This window comes from Choloepus didactylus, chromosome 4 (assembly GCF_015220235.1).
Source record: "Choloepus didactylus isolate mChoDid1 chromosome 4, mChoDid1.pri, whole genome shotgun sequence".
Lineage (NCBI taxonomy): Eukaryota > Metazoa > Chordata > Mammalia > Pilosa > Megalonychidae > Choloepus > Choloepus didactylus.
The window spans coordinates 128,633,687-128,654,377 of record NC_051310.1 but is presented as its reverse complement, the minus strand read 5'-3'; the positions used below and the strand labels follow the sequence as shown (position 1 = coordinate 128,654,377).

Below are 20,691 nucleotides of genomic sequence, written 5' to 3'. Positions count from 1 at the left end.
AATCCAACTGATGCAGTAGTTCTGCAACCACATAATTAAATTTGTTTTTCAGCTACTTCAGCTCTGTGGCTACAACATATGAGATTCTTTCAGGTCTGTTGTAAAAGCTCACTGGTTCTCAGAGTGTCAATGACAAGCTGAATGCCTATAGACCTAAGCTTGTAATTTGCTTTCTGTAGGTGCTAAAGGCACTCAGAAGTATCCACCCCACACTACACTCCTTATAGTCATTACTGCAGCTATTTGGGCCCTCCACCATGGAGATAATCTGACTCACTATGACGCCACCGTGCACCATGGATTGATTACCAGCATCCTTTTTCTCATTGCTGAGGGTATCGGACCTGCATTCAAATCCAAACTGATCCCCAAATCTCATCATTGAGGGTTTGTTTCCTGGACCACTGAGTCAGATTCTATTTAGGAAACAGAAAACATACCAGTTGTCTGTAGATAGAAGTTAACATATATATTTTTAAAATTGTAATTAGGTATAAAGTTGTTGACAAGGTCACTAAAAGTACAAAAAGAAAACTCTAAGGAATCACAGAGGTGGCAATTGGAGGGAACAATTTCCACTCCTAGGGAAGAGGAAACAAAGGGAAGAAGTTGGAATTACTAAAACTTAAAAACTTATAGGATGGGCTCCGGAGAGCTGAAACTCATACCTGAGGAAAAGAAGCTGTCCAGCTGGTACTGAGGCCTCTGGGAGTGGGGGGCGTACAATGAAGCTGATTCTCCAAGTGTTAGTAAAACTGCAAATTGGATTTGGCTGCTGCAGGAACAAACTGTCTCTGTTGGGAAAAAATGTTGGTGAGCCCCATACTGGAACTACAAGTCAACAGGAAGCTCCCAGAAAGTTCCACAAAGAAACAGGAAGGAGCAATCATTTCTTTGTTATACAGGTTTCCAGTCTCCCTCTAGCACCCCTTAACAGGGGGCAGCTGGCGAAAGTGAAATGTGGATACAGAGTCCTGGCCCCAGCATCACAAGGGATATAGAAGGATGGGTTTGGACCCGAGACAATAGCTTAGTACCTGGCCCACGACTGTCTGTTAGCAGAACAAATTAGGTTGCCTATAAAAGGATAGAGCCAGAACGAAGGCTCCTAGAAGCCAGGCAGAGAAGTTTCAATTTGATAAGCAAGAAAATAACAAGGCACTAAAGGTTTTTGAGTTAGGAAACTGACATGATGGTGATTCAGGATCTTCTGAGGTCACATTTCTTTCTCCATAATTAGGCTTCAGGATGAGGCCTCCCACAAACTGTACTAACAGCACCAGGAAGGAAATGGGGCAGAGGCTGTTTGAGGTAAAGATTAGTGTGTGTAGAAGAGCACTGTTGAAAAGACAAGTGTGTGGTGGTTTTAAAACAAGTCCACAAATTCTTTGCCATTCCTCCCATCTAGAGGAGAAGTCAAATTCCCCTCCCTTTAAATATGGGCTCACATTAGCAACTCATTTCTAACAAACACTGTGAAGGAAGTGAGGCTGTGTCACTTTGATACTAGGTCATGAAAGGTAAGCTGTGAGAAAGCAGGGCCAGAACTAGGATGAGACAAGTGAGATACTCACCTTGGGTGCAAAATTAAGGGGCACCAGAAAACTCAGTAGTCAAGACAAGTAATATTGTAATGCAAAATTTTTTCAAAAATAAAATAAATGCCAAAAAACCCATGATGAATAAAATGTTAAACTTTAGTTAGGTGGGATCTGACAGGGCTGGGATGGGGTGAGGCAAGGAGGTGAGGCACACAATCGCGGGGTTACATCCTGTATTTAAAATTTTGATATTTTATTCACCATAGAGTTTTGGCATTGATTTTTACTTTTAAAAATATTGTATTAAAATATTATTTATCTTGATTACTGAGGCTTCTTTTGTATTCCTTGAAATTCTGCACCCAAGAAGAGTGCTCACTTGCCTCACCTTAGTCCTAGCCCTGGCAAGAGGGGTTCTTTGTGGGGGATTGGGAGGAAAGAGGTGGTGCCGAGCACAAGCATTCACTAAAATCTAATACTCAGTGTAAACAGTTACCAAATAAACTTGCTTTGGAAAAAATAGATTTTTTGAATATAGAGACTTGCTTTAAAAATTTTTTTATTACAATTAAAATTACACAGAAGCAAATCAATTCATCATTTCAATCAAAATAACTCATGTTACATCATATTTATAAAATAATCTGTACAATAAAATATATAAAATGTTTTCACATTTTGTACTTCAGTCATCTTCTTCTTCCTCTTCATCACTGATCACATACTTCTTATGCTTTTTATTTGCTTTATCATCATCTTCTGCTTTTCTCTTTCCAGAAGGTTCACCTTCCTAAACAGGTAATTTAAATTAAAAAAGAAAAATCTAAAAGTCAATAGAGATCATTTTTAGGAAGTATACTCAAAATAAAATAACAATTTTCTTAAGTACATTCACCAGATAAATAAAACCAGTGATCAAGTCATGCCAGTTTTCAAATCTATAAGTGTTAGAGGCATTTGAAAATGACCATTTTTCAGAGTTAATTACAAATAAACTACAAAATCCAACTTCAGGCCCCAGTGGATTGTGAGAGAGAGCTATGCAATCGTATCTCAGTCTCTCACAGGGAAACTCTTATACATGGAAAAGGGCATGCAGAAAACTGGAAATGGGGTTTATCCTGAAAGGTAAGGGTGGAAGGGAGACTGATTTTTGTGTACAACCACTTACTTTGTTGGAATATGTTTACCATGATCAAGCAATTATTTAAACTTTTTTGCCTGCTTCCTCAGCATTTCACCTCTTTTCATGATCTAAAATTCAGTATTTTTAAGCCTGTCAATTTTTTTTTTAAAGATTTCTTGTTCTGGATATACTAAATATTCACAAATTTTTTTTTAATTTGAGAAAGTAAAAGGCCTTCCATGTACAAGTTTACCCTGTTTAAAATCATGCTGTATGATATTCTAAAGAAACAAACAATTCAGGAAGTTACCTAAGAAACAATTTTTAAAGAAAGAATTTAGGCATATCAACATCTAAATAATATAAAATACTGATTAAATGAGCTGACACAGAATATGACAATCCAGGATTGCCATTATCTAGCCTCCTCACCATAAATTAAAGTGAACAAATGGCGTGAAGGTAGAAGTTGAGGAAAGCCAGTTACCTTGCTGCTATGACCTCAGGTTGGGGAATGCAACCTGGCATGCCACTTTTTAAATGATGGCCCCATGGCTGGCCCTCTGAGGGGGCAAGAATACTATCTCACACTTCTTTGAGGTATACCCCAAATGCAATCAACAATGACCTGAGATGCCACAGAAGAATGCACAGGAGAATGTTATGAGTCCACAATAAAGGTCCTCGAGAGATCCTCCTCCACTTACTTCTCAGCTGGTAGCAGCAAAGTTACCCAAAAAATAATACTGGAAGATGGATCCTATCCTTTCCTCTGGACGTGAAAAGTGCCTCTTTCAACTTCCAAGATACTTCTCTCCCAGCCCCACACCAGCAAAGGCAAAGAGCACATTCAATCAGTACCGCTAGTCTTTTAATTTATTTTCCAATGAACTCTCATCTTAAACACTTTACATACAAACATTGTTTTTTGGCAACCTTACCACAGTAAAGCTTGAAATTCTTTAATGAGTTTAAACATAAGTAGACAAAGGAAGAACTGGCATGCTACTCCTAAACAATAGTTGAGCCTGTCCTAAAGGCCCCAGCAGCAGCCAGGAGATATCTGGGTGAGAAGCTCCAGAATTCTGCTTGGGAAACCCTGCCTACACTGACTTCCCCTGGAGCTACAGGTAAGCACAGTAAAACAATAAAGGCATGCAGCTCTGCTGACTACAAGGACTTATAAAGGTGAACTGAATCCTTCAGAATAAACTCATTTTGTGAAATTAGGCATGTGGGATGCTGCCTCTGCTGGAACAAATACCTGTGTCATGTATAAATGCAACAAATGACAAAAATACTTCTATTAAGACTAAAATAAAGCTTGTTAATATAGTCATGAGGGAAGGTCCCTGAAGCAATAGGAACAGGAAGTCAGTCCACAACTTACAAAGGAGCTGTCTTCCAACAGTGTATTTTTAAGAATAATTATAAAACTCAGATTTTTTTTCCATACTAACAGACCATCCCAGAGTTTATTAAACCCCAAATATATCTAAATAAGACTGTTTTGGAGTATAAGAGACTAACAACTCAGAATGTTAAGGCTTTTAGGGAAACAGATTCAGAATCCCAACTGGAGAGGTACTTCTTACAGTCATGGAAGTCCCCACCCTAAGAGGGGAAGCTGTGACTACCCGGGTTCCGAGTTGCTGATGGCTCCATAAACAGGAAGGGAAGGAATTCTAGGTACGGCAGGGTTGTCAAGGGAGAAAGGGAGGTTCCAAGAAGAAGAGCTTGTAGAGGAGAGAGAAGCAGAAAAGAACTAGTCCACTGGGCAGCACACTCTAAGTAATTCTCAGTAGATAACCTCTTTCTCCTAAGAAAGCTGAGGATTGGCCTTGATACCTTCCTTTCCATTGTTTCCATCAATTTCTTTCAACTAGAATCTTTCCCTTTTCCCAGGCCCCTGGAGAACAGAACACTACCACACAGTTTCGCCTCCTACCTACTTTTCTATCTTTGAAGTACGCTAGGTTCCCTAGAGTTCTTACTGCTTGCAAAAATGAGGAAGGATAAAAGCTCTCCTTTAAAATTTTCTCCTTCTTTATTGTAAACTGTTGAGGAAGGAAAACCAGCACTTCCTGCTCAGCTGCCGGTCACTGTGCTACCCACTTTCATATTTGTTATTTACCATAATACAATAACTTTATAGGCAGCAAGCATAAACCCCAATGTTAGATGACTTACCCAAGGCTACAGTGGAAAAGGGAAGCACCAAGGTTCAATAATCTGGTTCACTCTACACTCACACCCTTTTCCCCACACCAAGGAATGTACTGGTGATAATGGTGGTTCTCTGGTGTGGGTACTCAGGGGCCTGAAAACTCCCCTGTACCTCATGTGTTAGGGTGGAGTTTAGCATGAGAAATAAGGAGAGGGATCTAGAACAGGAATGGTCCCTTTCCTTCTCTCTTACAATGTAAATTACGGTCAGGACTCCAACTGGTGTAAGGTGAGGAGACAGTAGCAGGGAAGGTAGAGAATAGTTTCTAAAACAGACAGCTAGAAGATCACTCACAAGAAATATTTTTAAGTCAGGCAGTTTTAGGCCTGCAACTGCTCAGCCTAGAAAAGGTTATCTAATGGATCACATTCTTTTTTTAAATAATCATATTTCTAAGGAGACCAACAATAAACAAACCAGGAGACCCATGCCACTTCTCAATTTTTATTCACCATTTCTGCTTGCCAAGAAATAAAACAGCATCTGCTTAGATGATGGCTCCCGTGTGCCAACAGTTCAACACATTATAAATGCATTATTAAGATGTTTCCTCATCTAATTTACAATATATATGTTGCAGAATAACTTAACACTTTCTAACCAGTTATCTTCCACAGCATGCCACTTCCAAGACTTATTGGAAAATATTCAATGTTATGATTTAGAACAACATTTACAAAAGAAAAGAGCTCACAGAAATGCACAGTTCACAAAAGACCAAAATGATCAAAATACTTTGCAATCATGGATAACAGGACTATAACGTCTATTTCCTGCAATATGGTAGAATAATCCTTTGAACAACCCTCCCATTGAAAATAACTAACAATGCTAGGTAAAATATAAACAAATCAATGCAATGGCAAGGAAATAAGGTAAAACTGTAGGAAAAAGATTAAATGAAAGCAAGCACACAGAGACATAAGTAAAGAACTTAAGCAGGCTTTCTCCTTGTGGACATTTACCAAGCTGTGTGAATGTGAGCTTTGGTTTCATGCCTTGCAGGGTGAGGGAGACAGGAGACAATGGCCAGGGTCTGCCCAAGGTGAGCAGCCTATTCGCAGACCTGCACAGATAAAGCTGAGACTACATCTTTAGTGTAAAGGAGGGGAGAAATAAGCCCAGTCCTATTTCTCTGAGGAAGGGGTGAGCACACTATTTTTGTAAAAGCCAGATAATAAATGTTTTAGGTTTTGCCAGCCACATGGTTTCTGCTACAATTACTCAACTCTGTTACTGCAGCAGGAAAACAGCTATAAATAATATGTAAATGAATGGGTGTGGGTAGGTTCTGATAAAATTTGATTTAAGAAAACAGGTGGCAAGCCAGATTAAGTCAGTGGGACATAATTTGCCAACACCTGTGCTAAAAAACTGCAAGGATCATTACCAATCTCAAACATTAGAATTCATTGGTGGGTGATTAAAAACAAAAATATTCATCCTTGTTAGTATAATGGTGAGTATCCCCACCCTTTTTTTGTTTGGTGTGGGAATAAAACTGCTTTAAAATAAGCAAGTAAAAACTTTCTGTGAGAATTCACAACCACAAGCCAGCACTCATTTTTTGCAGGTAATCAAAAAAAAAAAAAAAAAAAAAAAAAAACATATTCCAAGAATAGAGTTTAAAGTGGTCCTAGGCTGTTAATGGATGCCTCAAGTCTGCTGGCAGAGGCAAATATAAATTGTCTTTGTAAGAACTCATCAACCTAGGTCTCAAAAATTTTCCTTGATATGAACTCAGTAAATCAATTAATCACAGAACTCATAGAGAAATAAGGCACCATGAGATAGAGCCAGTAGAAATAACAGGCTGTAAAATCAAACACGTAAAAATTGCAGACATTGTAATTATTAGAAATAAAAGATTACATATACATATGTTTAAAATAAAGATATAAAAGGAGGAATTAAAATTTTGATATGCATGATTTGATTTGAAAAGAAACAATCTATAGAAATGAAAATTAAAGTAAAAACAAGAGAGATTACAATACATTAGATGCAGCTGAAGAAAGAAGCAGTGAAACAGAAGAAGGATCTGAAAAAATACCCCAGAATTCAAGGAGACAAACACATGGAAAATATGAAAGACAATTTAAGAGTCATGGAGGCTATAATGAGAAGGAATACATGCATATAATCAGTTTCAGAAGGAAAGGGAGAATGAATGGTGCAGAAGTAATATCAGAAGTATAACAAGTGGTTGAAAGATATTCAGAACTGATGAAAAACAGCAATCCAGAGCCAGAAAGCCCAATGAATCCTAATCAGAACAAATAAAAAAGAAATACAAATAGACACACCACAGGAAAATTCCAAAACATCCTTCAGGTGGATGTGGCCAAGAAGATAGGGCTATCTCTCCCCTCAGTTCTCAATCAAGGGATATAATATCTCACTGGGAGGGGCAGGCATATCTCATCTCCTTCAAATCCAAATTGAAATAGCTAAATTACTAGTCAGTGCAGCTGTAAAAACCAGAGGCTACCACCACCTCCTCCCCTCTCAGCACACAGAATAGTGGCTCACAGATTTTGCCAGGGGGAGAGGCAGTCTATATCTAAGAAAAAAGGAGTACCAATGGTCTCCCCAAAGAAACTGACTTTGTTTGAAACAGAGTGTGAGGAAGTTCAAGACTAAAGGCAGTCTTGAAAATAATAGCTCTGAATTAAGACCACCAAGCTAAACCACAGGCCAGTTAGTTCACCAGAGAGAACCAGAGAAAGAGAGCTAAGAAGAGCCATTCTAGTGTCAGAACAAACTTCAAAGACAGGCCTCAAAAACTACCTTTGCCCAAATTTAATTGGATCAGAGGGTGAGTAATTTATGCCTTAGGGAATTGTCAAAAAGAATAGAGCAATTAGTTGATAATGAGTGGAGCCCAAAAGCTGGGTGTAATACAAGTGAGGCAGAGAGCTTAACAAAGAAATCAGAGGAAGAGATAAAGACAGCCCTGCTGTCATCCAGGGTGACTGCGCACAATCAAGGCTGCATTCTCCAAGGAACAATACCAAAGGCTTCATACTGTGGAGCAAGAGCTCAGCAAAGTCACCAAACAAATAAACCAGCAAATAGAAACAAAAAACAGCCCTGGACATGGGGAAGGGGGGACAAAATCCAGAGTTGCTACAATATACTACATAAGATGACCAGTTTTCAACAAAAAATTATAAGACATGGAATGAAACAGGAAAGTATGACCCAATACACAAGGAAAAAGAATAGTCATTATAAATATGTCTTAAGAAACAAAGAAAATCATTCTTAAAGAAGTAATGGGGAAGACGGTGGCATAGAGAGGAGTGGAAATTAGTTAACCCCCCTTGAGCAACTAATAAACAACCAGGAACAACTAGTAAATGATTTCGAATAACTGCTGGGGAACAACCGTGTCTGCCCATAAATCGTGCACTAACCTGGATTGGGAGGAATGCCTGAGATTGCAGCGTGGAATCTGTGAGTAGAAACTGTGGACGTGAGCCAGGAGCCCCCTCCCCTCAGGGCATTACAAACTGCAAAGCTTGCTGAGATAGACAGAAGCACTCTCTGAACAAGTGAATATACCTCAGGCCAGCTCCAACTGGGGTTTTAATTGGCAAATGTGGACTGCTCAATGCAAGCTGCAAATCCCCAACAAACCAACAGAGGCTTTTAGTGACGACTGACCTTGAAGAGCCAGGGGACTTCTCTGTCTCAGGAGGGGGAGCCCAGAGGACTGGGTGCTATCTCTGGCCGATGGGTGAAACTGGTGGGTGTGGACTGACTCTGAAAAGGAGCTTTCTGTCCCTTTTTTTCTCTCTCAACCTGGGAAGCTCAGTGGAGAAAGCCTCAGCCATTTTCAGCTTCCATTGGAGATAGCAGAGTCAGAGACAAAGAGCCTATTTAAACGCAAATGAAAATTCCCTAGGGGGTATATCTTCCTTAAGAGGAGAGAGGTAGCCTCCATCTCTACTAACCGCCTTCCATTCAGAACCAGACCCCAGGGCCTGGGGAAAACCAATCAAACTAGAAACAATTTAAGCTGAGAATTAAAGAGGCCACATCAGTCAGGAGCAAAAGGCTGACAGGCGCCACCTGCTGGGCAGGGTAGGAAAAGCACAGCGCCTTGAGGCTTCACAGGGTGTGTCAATCTTCTAAGACACACCCTCAGGGAAGCGTGGTGCTGAATATTTCCTCCTTCTGGGACCTGAGCCAGTTCTGGTCTAGGAAAACTTGATTGGGGTAACCAAGGAAACCAGATGCCTAGACAGCAGAAAACTGCAACCTACATTAAGAAAAACAAAGGTATGGCCCTGTCAAAGGAAGAAACTTAGACTTCAACTGAGATACAGGAATTGAAACAACCAATGCTAAATCAATTCAAAAAGTTTAGGGAAGATATGGCAAAAGAGATGAAGTGTAAAATGAAAACACTGGGCATACATAAGGTAGAAATCGAAAGTTCGAAAAAACAACTGGCAGAATCTATGGAAATGAAAGGCACAACACAAGAGATGAAAGACACAATGGAAACATACAACAGCACATCTCAAGAGGCAGAAGAAAACACTCAGGAACTGGAAAACAAGGCACCTGAAATCCTACATACGGAAGAACAAATGGGGAAAAGAATGGAAAGATATGAGCAACATCTTGGAATTGAATGACAACATGAAATACTTGAATGTACATGTCATGGGTGTCCCAGAGGGAGAAGAGAAGGGAAAAGGGGCAGAAGCAATAATAGAGGAAATAACCAATGAAGATTTCCCATCTCTTATGAAAGACATAAAACTACAGATCCAAGAAGTGCAGCGTACCCCGAACAGAATAGATCTGAATAGGTCTACACCAAGACAATAATCAGATTATCAAATGTCAAAGACAAAGAGAGAATACTGAAAGCAACAAGAGAAAAGCGATCTATCACATACAAAGGAAGTTGGTAAGACTACGTGCGGATTTCTCAATAGAAACCACGGAGGCAAGAAGAAAGTGGGGTGATATATTTAAGATATTGAAAGAGAGAAACCACCAACCAAGAATCCTATATCCGGCAAAACTGTGCTTCAAATATGAGGGATAGTTTAAAATAATCTCTAACAAACAGACAATGACAGAGTTTATGAACAAGATACCTGCTCTATAGGAAATACTAAAGGGAGCACTACAGACAGATAGGAAAAGACAGGAGTGAGAGGTTTTGAGCACAATTTGGGGTGATGGTAGCACAGCAATGTAAGTACACTGAACGAAGATGACTGAGTATGGTTGAAAGAGGAAGGTTAGGAGCATGTGGGACACCGGAAGGAAAAAGAAAAGATAGAGACTAGGGCTGTATAACTCAGTGAAACCTACAGTGCTCAACAATTGTGATAAAATGTACACATACGTTTTTTCATGAGGTAGAACAAATGAATGTCAACCTTGCAAGGTGTTAAAAATAGGGAGGTATTGGGGAAAAATACAATCAATGCAAACTAGAGACTATAATTAACAGAAACACTGTATTATGCTTCCTTTAATGTAACAAAGGCAATATACCAAAGCTAAATGCATATAAGAGGGGGACATAAGGGAGGGGTATGGGACTCTTGGCATTGGTAATGTTGTCTGACTCTTTATTCTACTTTAATCTAATGCTATCTTTCCTTTTGTTGCTTCCCAGCTGTCATTTTTTTTCCTTTTTTCTTTTTCTTTTGTCTCTCTACCTTCTTTTGAGTCTTCCTCCTGCTTTGTGGAAGAAATGGGGATGTCCTTATATAGATAGTGGTGATGGTGGTGAATACAAATACGCGACTATACAGGGAACCATCAATTATTTACTTAGGATGGAATGTATGGTATGTGAACAAAACTGTCTTAAAAAAAAGGGTTGATGAAGAAAACTTGAGGGCACTATATTGAGTAAAATAAGTCAGACACTTAAGAACAAATATTGCAGGTTCTCACTGATATGAACTAATTATAATATGTAAATGCACAGAATGAAATATAAGTTACCAGGATATAGAACAAGGCTTAAGAAAGGGGAGCGGTTGCTTATTATGAGCAAACACTTTGAATCTTTAGATAATTGTATGGTATGTGAACAATCTCAATTAAAAAAAAAAAAAAAGTAATGGAAGGTATAATGACAAACGTCTCATCAACTGGAAACTATCAATAATGAGAAAAATATTTTAAAAAAAGAATATTCAACTAGGTTGAACTGAAATGTTTGGAAATGGACAGAGATGACGGTAGCACGTTGTGAGAATAACTCACAGTGCTGAATGGTGTGTGAATGTGGTAGAAAGAGGAAGCTCAGAGTCACATATATCATCAGAAGGAAAGTTAAAGATTACAAGCTGGGAATGTATAAAACAGTGAATCTTGTGGTGGGCAATGTCCATGATTAACTGTACAAATATGAGAAATCTCTTTCATGAACCAGAACAAATATATGACAGTATAACTACAAGTTAATAATTAGAGGGGCATACAGGGAAAAAAATATACCTATTGCGAACTATGTACTACAGTTAGAAGTATTTTAACGTTCTTTCATCAACAGTAACAAATGTACTATGCCAATACTCTGAGTCAACAATAGAGGGGGGGTAGTTAGGGGTAGGGGAGGATTTGAGTTTCCCTTTTTTGTTTTTATTTCTTTTCTGGAGTAATAAAAATGTTCTAAAAATTGAAAAAAAAAATTAATTGTGGTGATGGATGCATAGCTGTATGATGGTACCATGGGCAACTGACTGTATACTTTGAATCTTTGGATAATTGTATGGTATATGAAAAATCTCAATAAAAAATGAAAAAAAAAAGTAATGGAAGGTATAATGACAAATGTCTCATCAGTTGGAGACTATCAATAATGAGAAAGATATTTTTAAAAAAGAACCATGTGAAAATTATGGAGTTGAAAAATACAGTAACTGAAATGAAAAATTAGTGTTAAACTGTAAGCAGATTAACAAATTTATTCAGATAAATTCAACAACACAACAACAACAACAACAACCAGAAAGACCCAACAGATTTGAAATGGCACAAGAAAAAAAATCTGTGAACTTTAAGATAAGATATAAATTATACAATCCAAAGAAAAGAGAAAAAGAGAATAAAGAAAAATAAACAGATCCTCAGAGAAACACGGGATACCTTTAAGCACACTGACATACATGTATAATGGCAGTACCAGAAAGAGAGAGAAAAAAAAGAAAAGAGCAGGAAAAACATTAAAATAAACAATGGCTGAAAACTTCCCATATTTGCTGTAAAACACTAATCTACACAACTGTGACGGTTTATATATATTATGTTCCCTCAGAAAAAAAGCCATATTCTTTAATGCAATCTTGTTAGGGAGGACAGACTGATTAATCTTTTTGATTAGGGTGTGACCTCTTGATTGAATGTTTCCATGGATAGGTCTTGATTCAGGGTAGGTCTTGATTAGTTTACTGGAGTCCTTTAAAAGGAGCTCTCACAGAGAGCAGAGGGAGGAAAATGCCCCAGTTGCTGCAGCTGAGAAAGAGTTTTGTAGAGATGCTTGGAAGCTGACTGTTTTGGAGATGCTAGCCCAGAGTTTGCTCTGGAGAAGCTACGAGAGGAAAAACACCCAAGATATGCTAAGTCAAGGCCCAGATGCTTGCTGACACTTAGAGATTGTTAGAGATATGGACAGAAGGATGTTCGGAGATGCTAAGAGATGAAACCCAGAGTTTGCCTTGGAGAAGCTAAGAGAGGCCCAGAGACATTTTGGAGAAAATCATTTTGAAATGCAACCCAGAAGCAAAGGAATAACAGACACCAGCCATGTGCCTTCCCAGGTGACGGAAGGATTCCAGACCCATTGGCTGTTCTTCAGTGAAGGTATCATTGTTGATGCCTTAGTCTGGACAATAGAACTGTAAACTTGTAACTTAACAAATCTTCTTTATTAAAGCCAATCCATTTCTGGTATTTTACATAATGGCAGCATTAGCAAACCGGAACAACCACCAAGAAGCTCAACAAAATCCAAGTAGGATACACTCAAAGAGATTCACACACAAAGACATCATAGCAAAATACTGAAAGACTAAGACAAAGGGAAAATCTTGAAAGCAGCAAGAGACTTATCATGTACAAGGAAACCCCAATAAAACTAACAGCCAACTTCTCATTAGAAACAATGGAGGCCAGGAGGCAGTGAGATGCATATTCAAAATACTAAAAAAGAAGTGATGATAGCTGACTTCTCAATAATAATAATGGAAGCCAGAAGACTTCTAAGAGAAATAGGTTTGACATTAGAATTGTATACCCATTGAAAACATCTTTCAAGAGAGCAAAATAAGGGTATTTTCAGACAAAGATAACAGGATCATAAAATAGGAATTTCAGCTAAGTAGCTTTATCAAACAACAATTAGTTTTTTATTGTTTTTAATTAATAATAATGCTGTCTAATACATTATTGATTCACTCAAGACTGACTTAAATGAGGAATAATCATCTTACAGTTTGGGTGTGCTTTTCAAAGCACAAATGCTGAAATGGTTGACAATTTTTTACATATGCCTTAAAAAATTCCAATTTCATCACATTCTGAAATACTAATGAAAGCCGGGTAATTTCCATGTAAGACATAAATTTTTAAATTTTAAATTTTACAGCAACTTTGAAAGAAAACTGAAATACAAAGAAATCAGACATCCCAGATCAAAGCAGAACTCAAAACTAGATGGTCTTGTGAAACTCCAAAGTCCCTACTCTCTCAGCTCTGCTTTGCTGCCTTTATGCATCTATTTGGGAAACAAAGGTGGGCCCATTTTCTCTGACACAGTGAACCTACTCTCTATACAACCGTGGGTGATTCTATTAAATGTTAAATTCTATCATCTCTCCTTTATTCAAAACCATCCAATAGCATCCTATTTCACTCAGAATAAAAACCAAATAGGTATTAAAATGACCTACAAGGCCCTATGTGATCTAGTTCCATCAACTTTCTGACCTCCTCTTCATCATTCTAGTTTCATGAGCCTCCTTGCTGTTCTGCAAACATACCAGACTTTCTCCCACTTAGGGTCTTTGCACTAGCTATTATTCCTTCAGCCTGGAATACTCACCAAATTGCTGAATGGCTCACTCTCTGACCTCCTTTAGGTCTCTATTCAAAGTTCACCATGCCCAATGAGAGCTTCCCTGAATACCTCCCCAACTCTCTTTCACATCCCAACTCTCACAACTACCTGCCCTCTAGGCACTCCCTGTAACCCCCACCTGCTTTATTCTTCTCTTTAGTACTAATCACGATCTGGCATGCCCTATGCAATATTTTACTTATTTGTTTTGTTTATTGTCTAGCTGCCTAAGAATATAAACTCCAAGGCCAGGGATTTCTCACTGTTTTGCTCATATCTATATCCCAGAGCCTAGAATATTGCTTGGTACAGAGAATATTGCTCAATAAATAATTATCAGAAGAATGAACATTACATACAGATATCAATATATGCTGTTTCATAATTAAGACTTAAAATTTCTCAAAACCTATATCTTACAATTAAAAAAAAGTTACTGTTAAAATTTAATTATAATTTTGTCCAAAAAGAAAAAAGAAAACAGGTTTTCCCATTACAAGAATGATTTCCATAATCAAAAAATATGTATCAACGATAAAAAAAGAAAAAAAAGAAAACAGATGCATTCTCTGTTCTACCCACAATGACAAAGTTCTCTACATAAGACCCAATTCTTTACCTACAGGCCTTTTCAGTCACTTGGAATGCCTCACCCTGGCCTGTCTGACCTGCAAGCTTCTAATTATTCCTAAGACCCAGTTCCTCCTCCATGCAGCCTTCCAAGACCCACCTGAGCACACGTACCTGACCTTCCTCTGGCCACTCTTAGTCCTGTTACTGTATTTCTCTCACAGAATTTCCAGTGATGTGTGTAGACAACTGAATGCCCACTTGATCTGCGGGCTCTTCATTCCCAGGAGCTTCTGGCTCCTGGGTACATAGTAAACCCCTAGAATTGAATAGAGTTGGCTTTACCTCATCACTGTTGAGTTTCTTTGCTCTGAGTAGTCTTTGGGCCTTATCTTCTTCTGATCCCTCATCACTGTCTGAAGAATAGATTCTGGCTCTTTCCTCTGGAAAAAGAAAAAAGGTCATGGTTGTCTTTCAAAGAGAGTGATCTTATTCATTCCTGAAATATTCTTATGATGAATATCTTTAGTTCCCTCTGTACATTTTTCCTAGAACTAAATAATTTTGAATATTTTTATTTAAAGATAAATGTAAGTTTTACATATGCTGAAATGAAGAATGGTTCATCTGACCACTTTTTTCTTTTGTTTTTCCTTTTTTTTATTGTGAACTTTAACATATATACATAACAGTGATAACTTTCAAAGTATGATTTCACAAGTAGTTAGAGAGCAAATCTCAAAGAATGTCGTGGGTCACAGTTCCACAACTTCAGCCATTTCCATTATTGTAAAATGTAACATACATACCAAAAGGTGTCATCTGTCAACGTATAGCTCAACAAGCAGTCATATAGGTAATTTCAAAAATTGTTATGGGTTACAGTTTCACAATTTCAGTTCTTTCCTTGTTATGCAATACAAGGAAGATACAGAAAGGTGAAGACCTTCAAGGCACAAGTCAACAAGCAGCTATAGAGCAAATCCCAAGGGACACTACAGACTATAGTTATACCATGTCATTTACCTCCTTCCAGCCATTCCAACACCCCAGCATCCAAAAATATACATATAATTATATAAAGTTGCAGTATTCATAGACCTTTGTTCAATCTTACCTTTTTTGTTGCTACTCCTTCCTCTCACTTAATCTCTTTCTCCATCTTCAGCGGTGTCTAGGCAGTGAGTACCCTAATTTGTTCATATTAAAAGGGCGTCCCGACAGTATGGGGAAGGGGGCCACATCTGATAGTTAATCTTAATGAGGCTGTTGCTTCTGGGTTTTAGGACTTGTCTGGTTTAGGAACACTCTAGTGCATTTAAGTTTCTGAAAGACAAAACTTAGTGAGTGCATCTTTTATAGAATGTCAAGTAGAGTCCTAGGTGTTTGCAAACTACTTTTGGTAAGGGCATGGAATGCCGTGGGCAACTGGGATGTCTAGCTGGAGCTTGCATAAGAAAAACCTCCAGGACAGCCTCTCAACTCTTTTGGGGATCTCTCAGCCACTGTGACCTCAGCTTGTTACCTTTCTTTCTTTATTTTTTTTTTAAATAATTCAATATTATTGAGATATACCCACATACCATGCAGTCATACAAAGCGTACAATCAATTGTTCCCCGTACCACCGTATAGTTGTACATCCATCACCAAAATTAGTTTTTGAACATTTTCATTACCACAAAAATAGTAAGAATAAAAATTAAAGCGAAAAAGAACACTGGGTGCTTTTTTTTCCTCTTTTTTTTTGCCCCCATTTTTCTACTCATCCATCCATACACTGGACAAAGGGGAGTGTGATCCACATGGCTTTCCCAAGTTACTTTTCTTTTTTAACCCCTTTTGGTCAAGAAGGCATTTTCTATCCCTCACTGCAAGGGCCAGGCTCGTTCCTGGGAATCATCTCCCATTGCCAGGGAGATTCATACCCTAGGGAGTCATGTCCTTTGTGTGTGCGTGTGTGTGTGTGTGGGGGGGGGACATGGGTTAATGAATTTATTTGCAGAGTTGGGCTTAGAGAGAGAAACACCACATCTGAGCAGCAAAGAGGTTGCCTGGAGGCGCCTCATAGGCATAATTATAGGAGGACTCAGCCTCCCATATACAACCCTAAATTTCAGAAAAGCAAGTCTCAAGTCAAGGGCTTGATTTATTAAGTAGTAGGTTCCTAGCTTGATTTAATATATATTCTATCCCAAGATAAATGGTCAGTTTCTTACATTATCTTCACTTAGTTGTACAATCATAATCACTCCCAACTTTAAACAATTATCATAACACAATACATCCCAGAGTTCTTATCAGCTGCTAATTATTCATCCCTATTATTAGTTTAGAGTTGGTAAGATATTCCTATTACATATAGTCTAACTGCTTTTAAATATCAAAAAGGCTTCTGTCCCTTGATCTTGAAGCTTGCTCTTGTGAAAATCATGGCTGTAAAAGGGAGGCTAAGCCTCTCTGTAATTATGCCTAAGAGGCACCTCCAGATACCCTCTTTTGTTGCTTAAATGTGGCCTTTCTCTCTCTAAGCCCAACCCAGCAAATAAATTCATTAACCTCCCCTCTACAAGGGACATGACTCCCAGGGGAGTGAATCTCCGTGGCAACGTGGGGCACAACTCCCAGGAATGAACCTGGTCCTGACATCAAGGGACCGAAAATGCCTTCGCAATCAAAAAGGGGAAAAGAAAGGTAACAAATAAGATTATAGTGGCTAAGAAATTTCAAGTAGAATTGAGAGACTATCCTAGAGATTACTGTTCTGCAAGCTCCAGCTAGATATCCCAAATGCCAACAGTATGCCAAGCCCTAACCAACAGTAGTCCCAAAATATCTAGGTCCCTATCTGATATTCTATAAAAGTTTCACTCACTAAGTATATTTTTCAGAAACTTAAATTCACCCGTGTTCCTATGCCAGTCAAGTCCTAAAACCCAGAGGCAACAGCCTCTTTAAGAACAACAATCAGATGCAGCCCCCTTCCCCATAATGTCGACACCCTTTTTCAATATGAACAAGTTAGGGTGGTCACTGCCTAGACCCCCTTGAAGATTGAAAAAGTGATTAAACAAGAGGAACAGGGTAGCAACAGACAACATAGGATTTAACAAAGGATTACAAATACTGAATATTCATATATATATATATATTTATATATATGATGCTAAGGTACTAGAATAGCTAGAAGGAAATAACTGAAATGGTGGCTGTAACCTGTAATATTCTTTGAAATTTGCTCTATTACTACTCATTAAATTGTACTTTGAAAGTTATCAACTTTCTGTATACATCTTATATTTCAAAATAAGAAAATAACTGAAATTGTGGAACTGTAACCCATAACATTCTTTGAAATTACCGATATAACCCCTTGTTAAATCATACTTTGAAAGTTATCACATTTCTGTTTATGTCATATATCACAATAAGGAAATAACTGAAATTGTAGAACTGTAACCCATAACATTCTTTGAAATTTTCTAACTACTTGTTAAATCATACTTTGAAAGTTATCACTGCACTGTATATATGTTAAATTTCATAATAAAAAAATTTATTAAAAAAAAAAAAGGCTTGTGTATAGGGCGACTAAAGAGACAGCTACCACTACTCTTCCAAAGTAGACAATTACAGCCTTCATGGGAGATAACAGTTAATTCCAAATCATACTTTAAGATAAGAAGCATATGCAACTAGGTGAATGGACATTGAGGACAGTATGTTGAGTGAAATAAACCAGAAATGAAAAGACAAACATTATAATGCTTCACTAACATGGACTAACTACAGTGTGCAAACTCTGAGAATTGGATCTGAGAGCACAGGTTATCAGGGGAAGGCTTATTGTAGAAGTCCCTAGATTGTAAGCTCTTATAACAGTCACATCTATTCCTGAGGTGTAATGGTTATCTCTAAATTCTGAGATGCTGAGCTCTTTGTGTATAACCTGGTCTGTCCCTAAAACTTTGAGTATCTGTGTGACATCTGAGATTAAGAGCTAGAGTGTGGCAGCTATGAATGTCAGTATTATCCCATATAGCAACTGTTAAAAAAGCTGAAAAAGAGTTCAGAATTCAATTAGAGATACAAAAGAAGCGTATCTGGTCAGGACTAAGGCAAGTCAGACTAAAGGGTAAAAGACGATATTGACTGTGTTTTAAAACCTCAAATTTTGTATGAGACCAAAGAAAGATATGTTTATTTGGTGCAAAATCTGTATTTTCTGTGACACACCAGATAATTTAACTTGTACTGTCAGTTTACTCAAACACCATAAATGCATGGCACTTTGAATAGGGAGTGAGATCTGGTTGGTTCTTATAGTTTAGTGTGAAACCCCCAAACATCCCAAAGTAATTTGGGCAGAGAAAAAAAATGTATTTGCAAAGCCCGCCTGAGGGACTAGTGGAAAATGTGGAAATATTAACTTTCCCCACCTGGGGAATTACTGATATCCTCACAAGCATTGGAGACTACCAATTTAGAAGGCCGAGCCCTCAATCTTGGGGCTTGCCTTATGAAGCTTGTTACTGCAAAGGAGAGGCTAAGCCTATGTATAATAGTGCCTAGGAGTCACCCACAGAGAACCTCTTTCGTTGCTCAGATATGGCCTCTCTCTCTAAGGCAACTCGGCAGGTAAACTCACTGCCCTCCCCCCTACATGGGACATGACTCCCAGGGGTGTAAATCTCCCCGGCAACATGGGACATGACTCCCAGGGATGAACCCGGACCCAGCATCATGGGATTGAGAAAGACTTCTTGACCAAAAGGGGGAAGTGAAATGAAACAAAATAAAGTTTCAGTGGCTGAGAGATTTCAGATAGAGTTGAAAGGTCATTCTGGAGGTTATTCTTATGCATTTAATATAGATATCCCTTTTTAGTTTTTAGTGTATTGGATTAGCTAGAAGGAAATACCTGAAACTGCTGAACTGCAATCCAGCAGCCCTGATTTTTTAAGACAATTGTATAACTATGTAGCTTACATGGTGTGACTGTGCAATCATGAAAACCTTGTGGCTCACACTCCCTTTATCCAGTGTATGAACAGATGAGTAGAAAAATGGGAACAAAAAGTAAATGAAAAATAGGGGGGTTGGGGATGGAATGTTTTAGGTGTTCTTATATTTTTATTGTGTTTTTTTTTTAACTTTTTTTTCTTTGGAGTAATAAAAATGTTCAAAAATTGATTTTGGTGGTGAATGCACAACTATATGATGGTACTGTGAACAACTGATTGTACACTGTGGATGACTGTAGGGTATGTGACCATATCTCAATAAAACTGAATCTAAAATTAAAAAAATATATAAATAAAATAAAGTATCCAGTGACTTGGCATTCAGATTATGTCCAAAGCAAAGATAAGTGCCTGAACTCCAAATGAGGAATTTAAATTCTGCACCAGACTCACCTCGAATGCCCCCTTTGTATCGGTTTTTAATGGCAGCCAAGCTGATGGACTCCTCACCTTCCTCCTCTTCATCGTAACGATCAGGTTCTAGGTAACTAGCACTTAGCCCCCGCTGGTGCTGTTTCTCTCTCATGCGGCGCTGCTGAGATTCCCTACGAATAGAAGCCCTCAAACGTTCTTCTTCTTTCTGTGAAAAAAAACAATTAACTAAAAAAAATGAACGCCTTTCATGGCCACTGGAACCTATTTTTACTATAAAGAATGTATTGCAAATGCTTAGCCCAGGGTAACACCTATTTCAAGTGTTTTCAGAGTACAGTTTTCTCCATACTATAGCTCTGTTCCCACACAGTGGACTGTTTTGTTTAGTTTTAAGACGTGAAGGCAATATAAGAGTGAAGAGGCATGTTCTTGGGAGCACCATCCTCTCTGCGATCAGTCAAAGCCATGTTAAAGCTACTAGCCCTGAGGAACCTTAGCCACACCCGGGAACACTTGAATTGACTCCCTGGGCAGTGAAGGCTGTTTCTGTTCATCCTTGAGCCACATACACCTGACTCGCCCAGGCTCCACCAAACTACCATGGTTCCCAGATATTCCTGCTCAGGCCCCTCAACTCCAAGAGCTCCCCACAGCTTCTGACAGCAAGATATAGGAAAGTCCTGATAGGGGAAGGTGCCTGAGCCTTAAAGTAGGGTCTTCAGTTCC

At 38.4% G+C, this 20,691-nt stretch overlaps 1 protein-coding gene across 1 annotated transcript in view; it reads right to left on the bottom strand.

Annotated features, from left to right (window-relative positions):
* Window positions 1-2,101: 2,101 nt before the first annotated feature.
* Window positions 2,102-20,691, bottom strand: part of LOC119532008 (RNA polymerase-associated protein LEO1) — a 54,720-nt gene continuing 36,130 nt past the window's right edge. Inside the window, exons 10-12 of the mRNA XM_037833962.1 lie at window positions 19,984-20,170; window positions 14,913-15,010; window positions 2,102-2,331 (exon numbers count right to left, since the gene is read on the bottom strand). Coding sequence (XP_037689890.1) covers window positions 2,227-2,331; window positions 14,913-15,010; window positions 19,984-20,170 — 390 coding nt within the window. The 3' untranslated portion in view covers window positions 2,102-2,226. The remainder of the gene's footprint in view (window positions 2,332-14,912; window positions 15,011-19,983; window positions 20,171-20,691) is intronic.